The sequence below is a fragment of the Pseudopipra pipra genome, chromosome 3 (assembly GCF_036250125.1).
Source record: "Pseudopipra pipra isolate bDixPip1 chromosome 3, bDixPip1.hap1, whole genome shotgun sequence".
Lineage (NCBI taxonomy): Eukaryota > Metazoa > Chordata > Aves > Passeriformes > Pipridae > Pseudopipra > Pseudopipra pipra.
Window position 1 is genome coordinate 113,568,620 of NC_087551.1, and position 20,896 is coordinate 113,589,515.

At 51.0% G+C, this 20,896-nt stretch overlaps 1 protein-coding gene and 2 long non-coding RNA genes across 3 annotated transcripts; 2 read left to right on the plus strand and 1 right to left on the minus strand.

Annotated features, from left to right (window-relative positions):
* Window positions 1–2,174: 2,174 nt before the first annotated feature.
* On the plus strand, window positions 2,175–4,425 carry LOC135412231 (uncharacterized). Its single transcript, XR_010429538.1, has 3 exons — window positions 2,175–2,304; window positions 3,085–3,193; window positions 4,237–4,425. It is a non-coding gene; the product is annotated as an uncharacterized LOC135412231 (long non-coding RNA).
* Window positions 4,426–5,616: 1,191 nt separating this feature from the next.
* LOC135412232 (uncharacterized) lies at window positions 5,617–7,620 on the plus strand. The gene is made up of 3 exons (XR_010429539.1): window positions 5,617–5,822; window positions 6,808–6,897; window positions 7,536–7,620. It is a non-coding gene; the product is annotated as an uncharacterized LOC135412232 (long non-coding RNA).
* A 7,441-nt stretch (window positions 7,621–15,061) lies between these two features.
* LOC135410709 (gallinacin-1-like) lies at window positions 15,062–16,621 on the minus strand. Its single transcript, XM_064647419.1, has 3 exons — window positions 16,483–16,621; window positions 15,588–15,699; window positions 15,062–15,068 (listed from the first exon to the last, which is right to left on the minus strand). Exons 1-3 carry the CDS (start codon window positions 16,538–16,540, stop codon window positions 15,062–15,064), a joined length of 177 nt encoding a protein of 58 aa, XP_064503489.1. The 5' UTR covers window positions 16,541–16,621.
* Between the last annotated feature and the right edge of the window lie 4,275 nt (window positions 16,622–20,896).

Below are 20,896 nucleotides of genomic sequence, written 5' to 3' on the forward strand. Positions count from 1 at the left end.
TGAAGCATTTGCTGTCCTTGGGCAGCACCCAGGACATGATCCAGGTTTTGCTGCATCTGCACAGACTTGGAATCAGGGCTGTCACCACTGAGATAACCCAGGTCCAAACTGTCTGCATGAAGGACTGGGCCCCATGTGTGCTGAGCCTGAGTCTCCTGCACCAGACTGGATGGTCCTTGCGGGGGAGGTGGGAAAGAGTGGGAGGAAAAGTTACAACAGAGAATGTGCTTGTCTGCTTTCTTTGTACAGTGTGCGGGGTTGAGACCCTGAAGTGTCCAAGCAGGACGTCCCCCTCGCTTCTGGCTCCTGGAACCATCTCCCGATGTCCTTTCCCCTCCCTGCCTCTGCCATGCCCAGCTGCTGGCACAGCAGCAGTGGCAGCTGCTCCTGCTGCGTGCTGCTGGGCTGGAGACATCTCATCCCAGCTGTGGGGTCTGTGGGGCAGAGGCTGCTTTTCCCAGCTTGAATAAAGATGAGCAGTTTGGCATTGCAGGGCTGGGCCGTGTGTGCGTGTCCTTGGCATGGAGGCTGTGCTGTGCCTGCTGGCTGTGGGGGTGGCAAAGGTGGCTTGGTGTGAGGAGAAGCAGCTGGGGATGTTGGGGCTGACCAGTGTGTGTGTCCCTGGGGATGCTCCTGCCTGGCAGTGGAGTGGGGACACAGAGCCTGTCAGTGCCTGTTGGTGCAGGATGTTTGTTGTGGGAGTGATGGAGCTGCTCTGCAGATGCTCCCTTTGAGAAGTGAGACCTTTGTCCTGGTCCTGCCAGTCACAGGTGTCCCTTGTCCTTTACAACCACAGCACCACTAAACCATGTCCTCAGTGACACATCTATGTGGTTTTGAATCCCCCCATGGATGGGGACTCCACAATACCCTGGACAACTGTGCCAGTTCCTGACCACACTTTCAGTGAAGAAATTGTTCCTAATGCCTGAGCTAAACCTCCCGGGTGTAATTGAGGCCATTTTCTCTGGTCCTCTCTCTTGTTCCCTGCGAGAAGAGACCAATCTCAAAAAAGCTTCTACTGCCGTTGCTTTCCAGAAATGGAGAATTTCCTGAGGGACTTTCAGGTCATCCCTTTCTGCCACAGCCTTTCCTCTCCCTGTGCTCTCCTGTCCTGTCACTGACTCCGAGCAGTCACCACGAGCACAATTCACCTCTGCAGAGCAAAGCTGTTCCCCAACCCCAGGCAGCTCCTGCCCAGCCCTTGTGCCACAGGATGTGTTGCAGAAGGATAAGGGTGACATTGCAACAGCCCCAGGAGGCCCCTCAGCCTCTGCCACTGCAGCAGGGAGGGACGAGGGGCAGCCCCAGCACCCCCACACTGATGGGGCACTGCCTGGTTGGCCAAGGACAGTTGTGTCAGCAGCAATAAAGGCATGTCCCACCCACCAGGAGGGGTATAAAACCAGGCTGTTTTGGGCAAAGCAGCATTCCCTGACCCCAAGGGCATCTGGAGCCAAGTGATTCCTGTTGGATTTGCTGCTGCCTGAACACCAAGACCTTCATCAGGTAGGTGACTGTGGGGTCTCTTTCTGGAAAGCTCCCCATTCAGATTCTCAGCTCAAAGCCTATCTGCACAGACTCATCTAAAGGACAAACAGCTGGAAGTATCCAGGTGTGTTATTAGGTCATCAGAGTTGTCTGGGAAAGAGAATAAAGCCTTCGTATGAGTCTAAGAGCCCAGAATATGTGGAAGGTGAAACTAAGCTTTTCTAAGTAGAGGAGAGACTGGAAATGTTCCTTGATGCTGCAGGAGGGACCTGAGAGCTTCTTTCTTGGGGAAGTAGGACTTTGCTTGGCAAAGTAAGGAAACATTTTTCCCTTTGCAGTAAAGTGCTTTCCCATCATTTCAGGCTTTCAGTAACTCCAGAGGTTGATTTCTGCTTCCATTTCTGGGCACCAAGACACTTTCCTGTCCTCTGGTTCATCTCTGGATCGGGGCTGCATGAGGCAGGGGTGGCAAGTGTGGGGCTGGGGAGTGTCTTTGATGGGAATCCTGGGACTGCTCTGGAGTTGGGGATGGGCACGGTGAGCTGGGAGGACTTTCCTGATCGCAGGGAAGAAGAAGTGATTGGGCAGAGTGTTTAGGGCATAAGTTTGATCCATGAAGCCTAAGGGAGTAAATGATCTTTCGTTCTATAAGGAAAGTCTATAGATCTTAGGAAAAATCATTGGGAAAGGATCATCCTCACTGCTTTGGTGTCCCCTCTGCAGCCCTGTAAAGAGCCAGGAGAGGTGGATCAGCCATGAAGATCCTGTACCTGCTCTTCCCCTTGCTCCTCCTGTTGGTGCAGAATGTTGAAGGTGAGAGGGGAAGAGGAGAGGTGGGGAAACGTGATCCTCCATCATTGTGGCTTTCCATGTCCCACCAAGTGACAATGTTAGGTGGAGGGATGCAAAGGTTAGCGGGGCTTGACATGTTATTCGAGTAACCATCCAATAGCACACAGATTTGGGAGGGAGAGAATCCTTGAAGGTAGAAGCCTGGCTTCTCCTGTGCCTCAGGACACGGTTTGATTTCAGGCTTCAACTCTGCACCCAGATGTTCCTTTTTCAGGGTCTCTTGCCCTGTACAGGGATGGGAGAGAGACCCAAAACTGTTTGGATTGGTGGGTTGCCTGGGGCACAAAGCTGTCCCTTCTCATCTAGTGCTGCATCAACCGTGTGTCCCAAAACCTCATTACCTCAAGGCAAGATCCCTGCCAAGGCTGGGCAAGGACTTTCCCTCAGAGGTCACACCAATCATGGCACAGCCAGGACAGGCATGTGGGATGGGAGGAGTTCCCTGCTTCCCAGCTGTGCTGGGGCAGGCAGTGTTGGCAATGCAGCTGGGGAGCCAGCAAGACTCTTCCTTGACCTCATGCTGGTCCTTCCCACTCTCTGCTTTTGTGTGCAAAATTTAGGGGGAAAGAGTCCTTCTAGGTGAGACATGTTGTTCTTGAAGCTGTGTCTGTGGGGAGTTTTGAGCTGAGCCCATCTACTGGTCTGAGATTCATGGGGAGTGTCAGCCTTTCTGCAAACCTACACAGCTCTCCCAGACTGTTGCTTTAATTGTTCTCTGTGTGTCTTTCCCCACGGAAACAGGAATTAAAAATGCGTGCCAGCTCCTAGGGGGATACTGCACTTTTTGGAAGTGCAAGTCCGGTACAAGATTTATTGGACACTGTTCAGCATTCACCATTTGCTGTGAACGGTAAGGTCTGGATTCCTGGGTGAGGAAAATTTCCTTCTTTGTCCATAGGAACAACTGTTAAAGCTTTCTTTCTCAACAATGCCTCATAAATACTCTCCTGCCTTTCTGATTTGTGACAGATGCCCAAGAAGGAAAGCAAAAGCCCTGGTGGGTTTGGCCCTGCCCTGAGAGGGGCTGCAGGAGCCCCAGGACAGGCAGCACCTCCCCACTGTCCTGCAGTGCTAGGAGGGTCCTTCAGGCTTTGCAGAGGACTCGCCCAAGGCACCAAAGAGTGAAGCATTTACTGTCCTTGGGCAGCATCTCTTAATGGAAACATCCTTTCAAACCCTCCAGGAGCCAACTCGGGCAGCCACACTCACACCACTGAGCTGGGACCGAAGCCCCTTTGCAGTGAGTGGCCCCAGTGAACCCATGAATGCCCAGCTTGACTCCCTGCACACCCCACAGCCACACAGGCAGACAAGATTCATTCCCTGCTCAACACCAAGTTTCCCAGAGCAAAGTCTCAGATGTCTGCATCCTCCTTGCAATAATTTAATCAGCGTGTAACAACAGAGGAACATCTCAAACTGGTGCCTCTGAAGCTGTGAACCCAACAAAGGAAATACTGTGTTTTACACCATCCGAGTCTAAGTGAGTCAGATTCTGGGGTCAGTAGCTCCTACCATGTCACTGAGTGTCCTGACACCTGCCTGTGCCAGAGGTGCCTGGGCCCTTTGTTAAGCAAAAGATGGGCAGTTCATGGCCTCTTGCCTGTGGCTCCCACAAGCCAGAGCTCAATTTATAGCTGCACCCTCAGTTCCCTGCACTGCACGTGCTCCTGCACAGACTGAGAACATGATCCAGGTTTTGCTGCATCTGCACAGACTTGGAATCAGGGCTGTCACCACTAAGATAACCCAGGTCCAAACTGTCTGCACAATGGACCTTCACTGAGCCTGAGTCTCCTGCACCACAGACTGGATGGTCCTTGCAGGTGAGGTGGGAGAGAGTTGGAGGAAAAGTTACAAGAGATAATGTGCTTGTCTGCTGTCTTCTTACAGTGTGCGGGGTTGAGACCCTGAAATGTCCCAGCAGGATGTCCCCCTCGCTTCTGGCTCCTGGAACCATCTCCTGAGGTCTTCTCCCCTCCCTGCCTCTGCCATGCCCAGCTGCTGGCACAGCAGCAGCAGCAGCTGCTCCTGCTGGGTGCTGCTGGGCTGGAGACATCTCGTCCCAGCTGTGGGGTCTGTGGGGCAGAGGCTGCTTTTCCCGGCTTGAATAAAGATGAGCAGTTTGGCATTGCAGGGCTGGGCCGTGTGTGCGTGTCCTTGGCATGGAGGCTGTGCTGTGCCTGCTGGCTGTGGGGGTGGCAAAGGTGGCTTGGTGTGAGGAGAAGCAGCTGGGGATGCTGGGGCTGACCAGTGTGTGTGTCCCTGGGGATACTCGTGCCGGGCAGTGGAGTGGGGACATAGAGCCTGTCAGCCCCTTTTGCTCCAAGGTGTTTGTTGTGGGAGTGATGGAGTTGCTCTGCAGATGCTCCCCCTGGGAAGTGGGACCTGTGTCCTGGTCCTGCCGGTCACAGGTGTCCCTTGTCCCTGACAACCACAGCCTTGTGTGCAGAGCTCTGCTGGGTGGTGTGTCCCTTGGGTGGGCATGGCCATGGGTGCCCACACAACCTGTCCCTGATGCTGCTCTTTGTCCTGTTCCTCTGTGCTCAGCCCTCCTTCCTGTGGGCAGTGCAGGAGCTGTGCTGCTCCACACCCTGTCCCACCAGGCAGGAGGAGGAGGAAGGCATCGACCTCCTTGACTGGGTGACCTGTGGGATGTCTCCGACTGACCCTGGCCTGGAAATGTTCAAATTTTTTTAGCCACGGGCCATAAACAGATTGTGCTCTCCTCTCTGCCCAACTGCAGCCAGTCTGGCATGGCAGTGCCACATGCCACATGCCATTGAAGGCAGTGGCCTCTCTCTGTCAGCAAAAGCAAACCTGAGGCTTTAGATTCCCTGAGTGGAATCAATACATGTTTGTGTCCATGGCCATGTGCATATGGGAGCAACTGGTGACTTGGCTACTTCAGTAAAAGCTTTCCCTTTCAAGAATCATCGATTCATAGAATAAGAAATGTTGGAAAAGCCCTCTATGATCACTGGGTCCAATCTCTCCCCTTGCTTTCCAGAAATGGAGAGTTTACTGAGGGACTTTCAGGTCATCCCTGCCTGCTGTGAACCTTCCTGCCCCTGTGCTCTCCTCTCCTGACACTGACCCTGAGCAGTCACCAGAGCACCCTTCACCTCTGCAGAGCAAAGCTGTTCCCCAATCCCAGGGGCTCCTGCCCAGCCCTTGTGCCACAGGATGTGTTGCAGGAGGATAAGGGTGACATTGCAACAGGCCCAGGAGGCACCTCAGCCTCTGCCACTGCAGCAGGGAGGGACGAGGGGCAGCCCCAGCACCCCCACACTGATGGGGCACTGCCTGGTTGGCCAAGGACAGTTGTGTCAGCAGCAATAAGGGCATGTCCCACCCACCAGGAGGGGTATAAAACCAGGCTGTTTTGGGCAAAGCAGCATTCCCTGACCCCAAGGGCATCTGGAGCCAAGTGATTCCTGTTGGATTTGCTGCTGCCTGAACACCAAGACCTTCATCAGGTAGGTGACTGTGGGGTCTCTTTCTGGAAAGCTGACCATTCAGATTCTCAGCTGAAAGCCCATCTGCACAGACTCACCCAAAGGACAAACAGCTGGAAATATCCAGAGATGTCTGGGAAAGGGCATAAAAGCCTTCATAAGGGTCGAAGAGCTGAGAACACGAGGGAGGTGAATCTAAGCTTTCCTAAGTAGACGAAAGACTGGAAAGCTGTCTTGATGCTGCTGGAGGGACCCAAAATCTTTCTTGGGCAAATAGAGACTTTCCTTAGCAATGTCGGGAGATTCTTTTCCCACAGCAGGAGGGAGATTCCCTATCATTTCAGGCTTTCAGTAACTCCAAAGGTTGATTTCTGTTTCCATTGCTGGGCACCAAGACACTTTCCTGTCCTCTGGCTCATCCCTGGATCAGGGCTGCATGGGGCAGGGAGGGCAAGTGAGAGGCTGGGGAGTGTACTTGATGGGATGCCTGGGAATGATCTAAAGATGGGGATGGGCACTGCCAAGCCAAGTTGGGAGGACTTTCCTGAGCCCAGGGAAGCAGAGATGACCACTTGGGGTGTTTGGGGCATGGGTTTGATCCATGAAACCCAAGGCAGTAAAAGACATTTAGATCCGTAATTTTCAATGACAATTTTATCTCTGCATTTCCCATATTTCACTGGCTGTTCTTTGCTTTGAACTGGGAACAACTGGCCTCATGTCTGCAATCTGTGCTGTTGGGAAGGTGTTTGGAAGACCATTGAGAAACCTAATGGAAGAGGATCAGCTCAGATAATGGATTTCCCAGAGACTGAGACCCCATGAAAAGATCCCAATGTTTGCAAGGTGGCAATAACAAAAAAATTGTTCTTAAGAGAAAGGTAGAGGAAAGATCATGTGCTGTTTTTGGAGGCAGCCCCTCTGCAGTTTGGGGAACCCCAGTGCCCAGGCTTCTGCACCCCCTGGGGTTCTCCATGTCCTCCTTGCCTTGGTGTGCCCTTTGCAGCCCTGTGAAGACGTGGGAGTGGTGGATCAGCCATGAAGATCCTGTACCTGCTCTTCCCCTTGCTCCTCCTGCTGCTCCAGGGTGCTGCAGGTGAGAGGGAAAGAGGGGAGTTGGAGGAAGTGTGATCCTCCATCACTGGGGTTTTCTGTGTTGCTGGAAGTTACAACATTAGTGGGAGTGATGCAAATGTCAGAGGGCATTGATGAGAAAAGTGTTTCTCCAGCGATCTTCCAATAAGACACAGACTTGGAATGGATAGAGCCCCTGGAAATAGAAGCCTGGCTTCCACTGTGGGTCAGGAAGAAGGCTGGCTTCAGGCTTCAACCCTGCAAGGCAAGATCTCTGCAATGGCTGGGCAAGGACTTTCCCTCAGAGGTCACACCAATCATGGCACAGCCAGGACAGGCATGTGGGATGGGAGGAGTCCCCTGCTTTCCAGCTGTGCTGGGGCAGGCAGTGCTGGGAATGCAGCTGGGCAGCCAGCAAGGCTCTTCCTTGACCTCATGCTGGTCCTTCCCACTCTCTGCTCTTGTGTGCACCAATTTAGGGGGAAAGAGTCCTTCTAGGTGAGACATGTTGTTCTTGAGGATGTGCCTGTGGAGAGGTTGGAGATGGGTCCATCTATTGGCCTGAAATGCATGGGGAGTGTCAGCCGTTCTGCAAACATGTACATCTCTCCCAGACTGTTGCTTTAATTGTTCTCTGTGTGCCTTTCCCCATGGAAACAGGAAGTGTACATCTATGCAGACATCAAAGGGGAATCTGTGTTTTCGGGAGATGCCCCCTGGGTACAAGACCCGTTGGGAGATGTACAGAACAAACCCTGTGCTGCAGACGGTAAGAACTGCATTCCTGGCCCTCTCATTTCCTTAGAAGGGTCCATTAGAAATTTCTTTCATGGCAATGCTTGTCAAAGAATATCCTCATTTATGACCTATGTGAGAGACCCAAGAAAGAAGGGAAAAGTTTTGGTAGGTTTGGACTTGTCAGAAGGGGAGCTGCAGGAACCAGTGCCTCCCCACTCTCCTCCAGTGCCAGGAGGCTCATTCAGGCTTTGCAGAGGACTCACCCAGTCACCAAAGAGAGAAGCATTTACTGTCCTTGGGCAGCACCCAGGACACAATCCAGGTTTTGCTGCATCTGCACAGACTTGGAGTCAGGGCTGCCACCACTGAGATAACCCAGGCCCAAACTGTCTGCATGAAGGACTGGGCCCCATGTGTGCTGAGCCTGAGTCTCCTGCACCAGACTGGATGGTCCTTGCAGGGGAGGTGGGAAAGAGTGGGAGGAAAAGTTACAACAGAGAATGTGCTTGTCTGCTTTCTTTGTACAGTGTGCGGGGTTGAGACCCTGAAGTGTCCAAGCAGGACGTCCCCCTCGCTTCTGGCTCCTGGAACCATCTCCTGATGTCCTTTCCCCTCCCTGCCTCTGCCATGCCCAGCTGCTGGCACAGCAGCAGCAGCAGCTGCTCCTGCTGGGTACTGCTGGGCTGGAGACATCTCGTCCCAGCTGTGGGGTCTGTGGGGCAGAGGCTGCTTTTCCCAGCTTGAATAAAGATGAGCAGTTTGGCATTGCAGGGCTGGGCCGTGTGTGCGTGTCCTTGGCATGGAGGCTGTGCTGTGCCTGCTGGCTGTGGGGGTGGCAAAGGTGGCTTGGTGTGAGGAGAAGCAGCTGGGGATGTTGGGGCTGACCAGTGTGTGTGTCCCTGGGGATGCTCGTGCCTGGCAGTGGAGTGGGGACACAGAGCCTGTCATTGCCTGTTGGCGCTGGGTGTTTGGTGGTGTTGTGATAAAATTGCTCTGGGGTTGCCCCATCTGGGGGAGCAGGAGCCCTCTCTTGGTCCTGCTGGTTATGGGGGTCTCTTGTCCCTGACAGCCAGGGCTTTATGCACAGGGCTGTGCTGGGTGTTGTGTTCCTTTGGTGGGTATAGCCAGGACTGCCCACTGAATCCACCCCAGATGTCTCAGAGTTCCCAGCATATCGTGGGCTGGGACCTCCTCCTCCATCTGCAGTGGGGCTCAGTGCTCCAGCATAGTCCCCACTCAGCTCCCTCCTGCTTCCAGCCCCAAGGCACCAACCCCCCTACCAGCTCCACAGCTCCTCTCCCTTCCACAGCCCCCCTGGAGGAGCCTGATCCTGCAGCCAGCCCACAGAAAACCTTTTCATGCCTTGCAGGGAAGCAGGTCTTCCACTAGGTGACCTCTCCAAAGGATCCCTTGGACTCCAGCCTGGAAAAGTCCAGAAATGTATTCCAACAGGGAGAAACCAGGGTTGTCCTCTCGGCCTGCCTCAGGCAAACAGGGATTACATCACCATTCTCTCCCAACAACCAGTGACCTCGGCCTTCCTGTGAGTGCAGACCCCTGCCCTGTGCAGTCACACCCACGGGTGTGTCCCTGCACACAAGGGTATGGCAGCAACTGGGGATCCCAACCATTTCACTCAATCCCTTCCATCCCAAGGAGACAGATCACTCTCAGCACTCCATCCCTCACTTCCACACCTTCTGCTTCCCTGCTGGCTGGGCAGCCCTTCCCAGAGCCATGGGGCTGATGCTTTCATCTGCTCCCAGGGCATCTCAGCATCACAAGTCCTGAAGATGAGGGTCCCTGCTGGATTCGGAGTAGCCCGGTCTCCCGTGACATCAAACTCTGCATCCACATCAGCTGGGCTCTTTCCTCACACCCACCATCAAGATCCCACCCTGCTGTCCAGGTCCAGCACAGCAGGTTCCCCTGACTTTGTAGGATAATTCCCTTCACTTTCATTCATGTATCCTTTAATTGAACATTTAGGAGTCACCATGAATATCATTTATCTCAGCAGCTCAAAGCTGTTCTGCTGTTCTTCAACAAGACTGATGGGGTTGTGGCGAGTCATCCATGAGCTTAATATAGTAGTGATGGAGGAGAAACAGCAAGAAAAGGAGACAGATAATGGATAAATGATATTTTTGTTACCCATGATATGACATGACTTCCATGGAAGGAGTGAACTGGAGATGCTGATCACAGAATCAAAAAATCATAGTTTAGCTTGGGAGAGACCTTTAAAGGTCATCTAGTACAAGCAATGAGAAGGGACATTTTCAACTAGACCAGGTTGCTCAGAGTCCCATCCAACCTGACCTTGCCTGTTGCCAGGGATGGGTCATCCACCTCCTCTCTGGGCAACTTGTGTCAATGTTTCCCCACCCTCGGTGCAAAAAAATTTCTTCCTTATATCTAATCTAAATGGACCCTCCTTGCCCTATGCATGGATCTGAACATCAACTGATAAATGCACACAGTAACCAATATACTATTTCCAAAATCTCTGAGGAATCTTCAAATAAAAGCAGAGATGAAACCCTCTGTTATAATATTGAAATGTAAGAAGGTTTTTAACCTTCCTTACACTCTTTCACATCCCATGTTACCTCATTATTTTGTCAACTTGAAGAAGTCAAGGAAAGAAGTCTTATTGACTCTTTGAGATTGGTTGCTGCTGCAAATTCCAAGCAGGTCATGCCAGGCCCCCCAGCTGTGCAGGGGGTGTCACAGGATGTGTTGCAGGAGGATAAGGGTGACATTGCAACAGCCCCAGGAGACACCTCAGCCTCTGCCACTGCAGCAGAGAGGCATGAGGGGCAGCCCCAGCACCCCAACACTGATGTGGCAATCCTTGGTTGGCCAAGGGCAGTTGTGTCAGCAGCAATAAGTGCATGTCCCAGCCATCTGGGCTGAGCACCCTTCACAAGAGAGGTGATTACCCTCATGGAGGTAGGTTCCTGAGAAATAAGCCTATGACTATGAAAACCAGGACATGGTTCCTGCTTCCCCGGAGAGAGCATCTGCAGAGCTGCTCCATCACTTCCACAACAAACACCCTGCACCAACAGGCACTGGCAGGTGCGGTGACCTCACTCTGCTGCCACTTAGGAGCATCCCCAGGGACACACACACTGGTCAGCCCCAACATCCCCAGCTGCTTCTCCTCACACCAAGCCACCTTTGCCACCCCCACAGCCAGCAGGCACAGCACAGCCTCCATGCCAAGGACACGCACACATGGCCCAGCCCTGCAATGCCAAACTGCTCATCTTTATTCAAGCTGGGAAAAGCAGCCTCTGCCCCACAGACCCCACAGCTGGGATGAGATGTCTCCAGCCCAGCAGCACCCAGCAGGAGCAGCTGCCACTGCTGCTGTGCCAGCAGCTGGGCATGGCAGAGGCAGGGAGGGGAAAGGACATCGGGAGATGGTTCCAGGAGCCAGAAGTGAGGGGAATATCCTGCTGGGACACTTCAGAGTCTCAACCCCAGATACTGTAAGAAGAAAGCAGAGAAGCACGTCAGCTATTGTAACTTTTCCTCCCACTCTCTCCCACCTCTCCTGAACTGACAACAAGTGCATGGAGATAATACTCAGCCTCACAGAGGTCAACTCCAGTTGGCCACGCCCTGGGCTCTCCTTAGTGGTGACAGCCTTGGCTCCAAGGCTCTTTACAAATATCAGGAGCAGGATCCTTCTCCTCACACTATCCCAGGGACAATTTTCTCCTCTGGGCAACACAGCTGAGCTCTCTGCATTTACAGTGGGCCAGCCTTGTGGGGCTAAAGGCGTGTGAGGAGGCACTGCCTGACCTGGAGCTACTTCAGCCCCACTCATGGCACATCCAAACCAACAAGGACTTTTCCTTTCTTTCCCTGGCTTTTACCTCTGAGCATGAACACAAGAACCTGTGAGGTAGGAGCTGGCTTGAATGAAAATATTAACTTTAACCAGCAAAAGGAGCAAACTATATCCAGAACTTACAGTTTGCAGCAGTGACTCAGAACTGTACAAGTTCCCACATATTTATAGGGCAAACGACACCCCCCAAAAACGCAGAATCCTCCTCGTTTTATGCATTTGTCTGTTTTTCCAGCTGTCACAGAAAATAATGCACAGGGAAAGAGTTAAAACAATAATCTGGGAGGGACAGGTGTGACTGCAGAAAGGTTAACACCACACCCATCTCCCCTTTCCCCCTCTCACCTGCAGCTCCCTGGACCAACAGGAGGAAGAAGGGGAAGAGCAGGTACAGGAGCCGCATGGCTGACACCTCTCCCAGGACTTCACAGGGTTGCAGAAGGGACACACCAAAACTCCTGGAGATGAGAGCACACAGTAATGCCAAATTGCAGAGGGACTATCACCAGTGATGGAGGACAATGTCCTCTGTGACCTGTTGCAAAGGATGGTTGTCAGATAAGCACCTCTTGTATACTCTGGGAGCAGCTGGGGAAGTATTGGCCTGTTGGGCAATCCAGCTGATGTTTCCCTGTCATCTTATTCTCTACAAATTCCAAATGAATTCTCTTAAAGGACACATGGGAGAATAAATGCCACACTATTGAACTTGTAAGCAAAACAGCATTCAAAGACTTACAGAAAATGCAGATAGAGTATTTTCCCTTGGAAGCTGTACTCCTTCAGGCCTTTTCCATCCAACACTTAACCTCTTGAGGAGCAATAAATATGTTTCTGGAGGGACAAAGCCAAGGGTGGGACAAGACAGACTTTCAAATGTAGTTACCAGATGAAACACATTTCTACTGCTTTTGTTCTCACATGTCTGCCTCTCCTCACCCAAGGGCCAAAGCAGAGAGGGTTTGCCTGTCAGGAGGTGCTTGTGCCAACACTCAACACAAAGCCAGTAGTCAAACCAGGATGGAGAACTGACCTAGGTTCTGGAGTGGAGGGAAATTCATGTCACTGGAGATGCTCAGTATTTGGTGAGGGAGGCTTCTTGTCAATCGTTGATGGTCAATAGAACCACAGACTGGTTTAGGTTGGAAGGGACCTTTAAAGATCATCCAGTCTAACTCCCCTGTAATGAGTAGGGATGCCTTCCCCTAGATCATGGAATCATGGAACAGCTGGGGGCAAATTAACCTTCCAAATTAATGGAAGCCTGAAAGAATGGAAACTCTCTGTACTGCTGCTTGATTAGAATCTCCCTACTTTCTCCAAGACAGCCCCCATGTGACCCAGAACATGAGGTCTCACGGACATCCCTCAAGCCTCTAAACACATTTCCAAACCCAGCTGAAGTCAGGAAACCAAGTTTTACTTCCAGCACAATATGGGCACCAATAATCACTGTCTCATGCAGCAAATTATTCCTCTGCCATGGAAAGCTCTGATGGATAAATTTGACACAATTAGAAAATGTCAGGAATTGAGGAGAGAGGTGTAATGGGCAGCTGTCCATAAAGAGTTCCCACAGTCACCTACCTGATGAAGATCTTGGTGTTCAGGCAGTAATAGGAATACTTGTGTCTGGATGCCCTGGGGATCAGGGAATGCTGCTTTGTCCAAAACAGCCTGCCTTTATACCCCTCCTGGTGGGTGGGACATGCCCTTATTGCTGCTGACACATCTGCCCTTGGCCAACCAGGCAGTGCCCCATAAGTGTGGGAGTGCTGGGGCTGCCCCTCGTCCCTCCCTGCTGCAGTGGCAGAGGCTGAGGGGCCTCCTGGGGCTGTTGCAATTTCACCTTATCCTTCTGCAACACGTCCTGTGATACATAGGCTGGGCAGGAGCTGCCTGGGATGGACAAGGCATCCTGGTTGGTGCTGGGAATGGTAGCATTGAGGAAAGGGTTTCCTTCTTTTTGTCCTCTCATTTCAGAGATTCTTTAAATACTCAGGTAGCCAGAGATGTGCAAGGCCAGGCTGAATATTGCAAACCTGCAGATCTTCATACAGAGAGAGGAAAGTTTTACCTCTCCTCATTTCACTTGAAGAGGTTTGTCTGGGTTGTTTGGAAAGAACATGGAGAAAAGAAAAGCTCATATACTCTTGGAAAAAAGAGAATCTTTCTCTTCCTCTCCCTCTTTCCATTTCTCTCCCTTCTGTGTCTGCCCTCTGAAACTCATGTGCTGACTGTCCACATCACCATTAGTGTGGCTTGAGATGTTCTGGCCCAAGGAGCCCCTGGGGTGGGGGAACAGCTTTGCTCTGCAGAGGTGAAAGGTGCTTGTGGTGACTGCTGCAGGGTCAGGAGAGGACAGCACAGGGGAGGAAAGACCATGGCAGGATTAGACTCAATATTAGGAACAATTTCTCCACTGAAAGCGTGGTCAGACACTGGCACAGACTGACCAGGGCAGTGTTTGAGGCCCATCCCTGGAGGCATTTAAAACCATGTAGATGTGGCACTTGGGGACATGGATTAGTTGTGGGATTGGCAGTGCTGGGAGAATGGTTGGACTCAAAAATCTTAGAGGGCTTTTCAAACCTTAACAATTATGTGATTCTTTGATTCTTGGAAGGGAAAGAATTCTCTGCACATGGACACACACATATGAAACAAATCAGAACTGAAATCTGAGGTTTAATTTTGCAGAGAGGGAGAGGCCACTGCCTTTGACTGCAGAGCACAGTCATCCCAGACTTCCTGCAGCTGGGCAGAGAGGACAAGACAACCTGTTTACTCCCCTTGGGTAAATAAATTTGAATATCTCCAGGCCAGGGTCACTGGGAGACATTCCACAGGTCACCCAGACCAAGAGCTTCATGGCCTCCTTCTCTTCCTGCCTGGTGGGACAGGGTGTGGAGCAGCACAGCTCCTGCACTGCCACCAGGAAGGAGGGCTGAGCACAGAGGAACAGGTCAAGGAGCAGCATAAGGGACAGGTCGTGTGGACACCCATGGCCATGCCCAAACAGCAAAAACACCACCCAGCACAGCTCTGTACACAAGGCTGTGGTTGTCAGGGACAAGGGACACCTGTGACTGCTAGGACCAGGACAGAAATCCTACTTCGGAGTGGGAGCATCTGCACAGTTGCTCCATCACTCCCACAGCAAACATCCTGCACCAACAGGCACTGACAGGCTCTGTGTCCCCACTCCACTGCCAGGCACGAGCATCCCCAGGGACACACACACTGGTCAGCCCCAGCATCCCCAGCTGCTTCTCCTCACACCAAGCCACCTTTGCCACCCCCACAGCCAGCAGGCACAGCACAGCCTCCATGCCAAGGACACGCACACACGGCCCAGCCCTGCAATGCCAAACTGCTCATCTTTATTCAAGCTGGGAAAAGCAGCCTCTGCCCCACAGACCCCATGGCTGGGACGAGATGTCTCCAGCCCAGCAGCACCCAGCAGGAGCAGCTGCTGCTGCTGCTGTGCCAGCAGCTGGGCATGGCAGAGGCAGGGAGGGGAGAGGACCTCGGGAGATGGTTCCAGGAGCCAGAAGTGAGGGGAACATCCCGCTGGGACATTTCAGGTACTGTAAGAAGAAAGCAGAGACGCACGTTCTTTATTGTAACTTTTCCTCCCACTCTCTCTCACCTCCCCCACAAGGACCATCCAGTCTGTGATGCAGGAGACTCAGCACAAGTGAGGTCCAGTCCTTCATGCAGACAGTTTGGACCTGGGTTATCTCAGTGGTGACAGCCCTGACTGCAAGTCTGTGCAGATGCAGCAAATCTTGGATCATGTCCTGGGTGCTACCCAAGCACCACAAACCTTTCACTCTTTAGTGGTTTTGGTGAGTCCTCTGCAAAGCCTGAATGAGCCTCCTGGCACTGGAGGAGAGTTGGGAGGCACTGGCTGACCTGGGGCTCCTGCAGCCCCACTCAGGGCTGGCCCAAACCCACAAGTGCTTTTACCTTCTTTCTTGGGCCCCTCCCACAGACCATAAATGCAGGAGATTATTTATCAAGCATTAGCTAGAAATAAATTTGGAACAAATAATTCTGTGGAAAAAGGAGGAAAATCTTTCTTCAGCCAGGGATCTCTTACTTACCTTTTGCAACAGTAAGTAGAAGTACATTTTCCAGCAGCTCTTGTACCAGAGGGGCATTTCACAAATGCGCAGAATCCCCCGGTTGATTTGCATTTGAGTGTGTTATCCCATGCTATGGGGAAAGGCACACAGAGAACAATTAAATAAACAGTTTGGGAGAGCTGTGTACGTTTGCAGAAAGGCTGACACTCCCTGTGCATCTCAGGCCAATACTTGTGCTCAGCTCAAAACTCCCCACAGATACAGCTTCAAGACCAACATGTCTCACCTAGAAGGACTCTTTCCCCCTAAATTGGTGCACACAAGAGCAGAGAGTGGGAAGGACCAGCATGAGGTCAAGGAAGAGCCTTGCTGGCTCCCCAGCTGCATTCCCAGCACTGCCTGCCTCAGCACAGCTGGAAAGCAGGGGACTCCTCCCATCCCACGTGCCTGTCCTGGCTGTGCCATGATTGGTGTGACCTCTGAAGGAAAGTCCTTCCCAGCCCTTGCAGGGATCTTGCCTTGAGGTAATGAGGTTTTGGGACACTCAGTTGATGCAGCACTAAATGAGAAGGGACAGCGCTGTGCCTTGGAGACCCACCAATCCAAACAGTCCTGAGGCTCTCTCCCATCCCTGCATAGGGCAAGAGAGCATGCAGAGATATTGAAAAAGGGATCATCTGGGTGCAGAGCTGGAGCCTGAAACCACCCTCCTTCCTGACCAACAGAAGAAGCCTGGTCTGTATTTCCCAGGGCTCCACACACCCCACATCTGTGTCTGTTGGAAATTCACTTGAAAAACTCCATTTTCCTCAATCCCTCCCAATATTTCCATCCTTCCAAGTAACGTGGTCACTCCCCAGGACACGGCAAACCCCAGTGATGGGGATCACATTTCCTCCAACTCCACACTCACCTGCAGCACCCTGGACCAGCAGGAGGAGCAAGGGGAAGAGCAGGTACAGGATCTTCATGGCTGATCCACCACTCCCACGTCTTCACAGGGCTGCAGAGGGCACACCAAGGCAATGAGGACATGGAGGACCCCAAGGGGTCTAAAGCCTGGGCACTGGGGTTCCCCAAACTGCAGCAGGGCTGCCTCCAAAAACAGCACATGATCTTTCCTCTACCTTTCTCTTAAGAACAATTCTGAGGTCTGTGACACCATGAACATCTTGGGAGTGTTTTGTGATGTCTCAGTCTCTGGGAAATCCATTATCTAAGATGATCCTTTCCAATAACTTTGTCTAAGGTCTTCCCTAGGCTTTCCCCAGAGAACAGAGTGCAGACCTGAGACCAACTGTTTCCAATTCAAATCAAATAAATGTCCAGTCAAATTTGGGAACTGAAGAGATGAAATTGCCATTGACAGTTACGGAACTAAATGACATTTACTCCCTCAGAATTCATGGATCAAACCCATGCCCCAAACATTCTGCCCAATCACTTCTTCTTTCCTTGGATCAGGAAAGTCCTCCCAGCTTGGCTTAGCAGTGCCCATCTATATCTTCAGACCATTCCCAGGCTTCCCATCAAAAACACTCCCCAGGCCCACACTTGCCCCCCCTGCCCTGTGCAGACCCAATCCAGGGATGAGCCAGAGGGCAGGGAAGTGTCTTGGTGGCCAGAAATGGAAACAGAAATCAACCTTTGGAGTTACTGAAAGCCTGAAATGATGGGAAATCTCCCCACTGCTGTGGGAAAAATATCTCCCTACTTTGCTAACTTAAGCTCCCACTCCCCCAACAAAGAAGCTTTCAGGTCCCTCCTGCAGCATCAAGACAGCTTTCCAGTCTCTCCTCTACTTAGAAAACCTTAGTTTCACCTTCCACATATTCTGGGCTCTTCGACTCTTATGAAGGCTTTTATTTCTTTCCCAGACATCTCTGGATACTTCCAGCTGTTTGTCCTTTAGGTGAGTCTGTGCAGATGGGCTTTGAGCTGAGAACCTGAATGGGCAGCTTTCCAGAAAGAGACCCCACAGTCACCTACCTGATGAAGGTTTTGGTATTCAGGCAGCAGCAAATCCAACAGGAATCACTTGGCTCCAGATGCCCTTGGGATCAGCAAATGCTGCTTTGCCCTAAACACCCTGGTTTATACCCCTCCTGCTGGGTGGGACATGCATTTGTTGCTGCTGACACAACTGTCCTTGGCCAACCAGGCAGTGCCCCATCATTGTGGGCTGCTCCTCGTCCCTCCCTGCTGCAGTGGCAGAGGCTGAGGTGCCTCCTGGGGCTGTTCCAATGCACCCTTATCCTCCTGCTACACAGTCCCTTGACACAGTGCTTGGAAGGAGCCTGTGGCAGGATAGCCCCACCGTGATAAGGTCTAAAATCCAATCAGGGAACCCATATGGTGCAAGTTGTCAACTGCTGGCACCCCTGTGTTGCCTTGCTGTTAAATTTGGCTAAAACCATCCTGTTTCACCAGACTTTGAACACACCCCTTGCTTTTGAAGCAGGATTTGACAGATAAGCTCACCTGCAGTCTTGTAAATTTATGTTTACCAATCTATCACTTCAGAACTATAAAAGCCCTGTCCAACTTCCATATGGCAGACTCTTTCACACACTTCCTTGAAGTCTCCACCTTCTCCCGTAAAGCAGGGTCGCCTCTTCATGGTTGCTGCTCAGGGGTTAAAAGCAAGAGAGATCTGTCTGCTATCTCCCATGGTGAGTAATATCAGTCTCCACTTAACAGTAGTTTCTTATGCTACCTTCGATCCAGTTGCTTTAACATAATTGCTTTGTTACACTGCACTATATCATTTTGTTATGTAATACTCCACTAGTAGATGTTTAGCTTCTACACTGGGTAGTAAAGAATTCTGATTAAGATCTTTTGTCTGTTCACCTGTTTGTTAATTTGTCATAATAAATAATTCATTTGTACAAATGTACCTGTTTTGCCATCAGGAAAACCTGCGGGTGGTTTAATCACACCTCTATAATTCATTTAAATTTAAACTGTTGACACAAGATAGGATTCAGCCACACCTACATCCTTCTCTGAAAAGGAGTTTAGAAAGAAAGGGAGTCCTTTCTGCACCTCCTGATTCAACAGCAAGGCTTTGGAATAACATTGTCTAAGACTTCCACTCTCCCGTGACTGAGTTCCTGGGGTGTGGGAACACCTTTGCTCTGCAGAGGTGAAGGGTGCTTGTGGTGACTGCTCAGGGTCAGTGTCAGGAGAGGAGAGAACAGGGAGAGGAAAGGCCATGGCAGACAGGGCTGATCTGAACTATTCCTCACTGATCTCTCCATTTCTGGAAAGCCATGGCAGTGGATGATTATTGGAGTCAGTCTCTTCTGGCAGGTACCAATCATCAGGACCAGAGAAAATGGCCACTAGCAGCCACAGGGAAGATTTAGATTGGATATTAGGAACAACTTCTTTGCAGTAAGGGTGGTCAAGCATTGCAATACTCTGCCCAGGGTATTGTGGAGTCCCCATCCCTGGAGGGATTGAAAAGCTGTGTAGATGTGGCACTTGAAGACATGGTTTACTGGTGAGAGACAAGGGACACTGTATGGGGCACGTCCCAGGGATGCAGGGGGTGCATTCTGGGTCTTGAAGTGCCTGGACAGCATACTGGCACATGGGCAGTGTGTGTCCTGCTGTCGTTGGCCAGGTGGGTCACATGCCCCCCCCGAGAGTATATAAAGGGGGCATTTTCCTTTAAATAAAGAGATTTGGCTGCTTGCTGACTGAGCTGCTGGGTCTTATTATATTACATTAATAAGCCACAAATGGCCCCCTCAACGTGAGGCAACTCCCTGTATCAGGGATGATTAGAGAATGCCTTGTAACAAGGCAAAATTCGGTAGCGTTCGGATGGGCTTGTTTTTAAAACTTGGAAAGCTTTTCTCCAAAAAAAAAGCCGGACGTCATATACCGAGCTAAAAGCAGGCAGAAAATGTCGTTAAACAAAGGATGTCGAATACCAGTGCAAAAAGAGGACTGGGACGTCGTGCAGCAGAGGACTGCATGGGAGCTCCGAAAATCTAAGCATTGTGCGCACGAGAGATCTGGCAGAGGAAGCTTTGAAAGAAAGAAGAGGTAAAGCTACAGAGAATTCAAGGTAAGAAGCCGGCATGGGAAGTTAAAATTCAAGGGAAATGACAGAAAATAACTATAATGGGATTTCTGCTAAGCAGAGTCCTCAGTGTAACTGCTTGGAAAAAAATTGGAGAGACTGCTCGAGAGAAAGCAGAGATAGAAGATGTGGACACTTTAAAAATCTCACAGAGAAACTTAAACTGGTCCACGGAGAAAAACTTTAAACCTCCTGTTTCCCCCATGAGCCTTAACAGACAAAGTACTCTCCCAAACACCGAGAGAAGAAAGAAACGGGATGGGAGAGAACCACGTGCAGACTGAGGACTGTGTGCAAACCTAAAGGACCTAACAAAGGACTTGAGCTGGGTTTTACGCAGCAGGAGCGAGCACATGGCACAGACTGTGCGGTTGTTAGGGAGAGACAGACTTTGTGTCCACGAGGCACTGCCAAGCTGCAGCCACGTGGCGGCCACGCCGCGGCTTGGGAATCACCATCTTGCCCACGGCCAGCTTGCCGACTGTCCTAGCTTGAGGAAACGTGCTTAAAACATGTTAATCCAATAAGCAGTGAAACAACAGAGGACACCAGGGGGGAGCCAGTTTTGTCTCCTCTGAAAAAAGACAGGCAGTCGTGCAGTGCAGGGACAGAGCGCTGCCCCTGCACCGGCTGCCTCTGTGCTGCTGCTAAAAGAGTCCATTGGACCTGCTGCGATAGCTTCTTGTGGGTCATAGCTGCCTAAAAAACCCAGTTAAAACTGATTATAGTGGCTCTAACCAATATAATTCAAAAAGTAAGACTGCAAAATGCTCTAGGAAAAAATTCATCAGCCAACAATGAAACAGATCCGCTATGGAAAAGGTTGCACAGTAACTTGTCAACCTTGAGGTAAAAGACAATAAAAGCATTAAAATGACTTCTTGATTTTACTTCAAGCTCCAGCTAAAGAACCACCTTTCAACATTCAACCTCGAAGTAAAAAGACATTAAAAAGACATTAAATGACTTCTATTGCTTTACTTCAAGCTCCAGCAAAAGGCGACTTTGAAGTAAAGGACACTAAAAAACCATAAAATCACTTTTACTGCTTTACTTCAAAAAAAACAGAGAAACTGCATGTTTGCCTAGCCTCTATATCTGCTTCTACCACACTAGCCACCTGAGACTGTCTAAATTGTTATTAACATGTTTGTTAAATTTGTTATTAAGGGCAAAAAGCAGCTACTAAGGATGGATGGACAAAGGCTGATAATTAACTGCATTCCAGAAA

Coding starts and splice junctions, on each gene's coding strand:
- LOC135410709 (XM_064647419.1), bottom strand. CDS start 16,540: ATGAAGATCCTGTACCTGCTCTTCCCCTTGCTCCTCCTGCTGGTCCAG. Junction 15,700..16,482: donor GCTGGTCCAGGGTGCTGCAG/GTGAGTGTGGAG, acceptor CTTTCCCCATAG/CATGGGATAACACACTCAAA.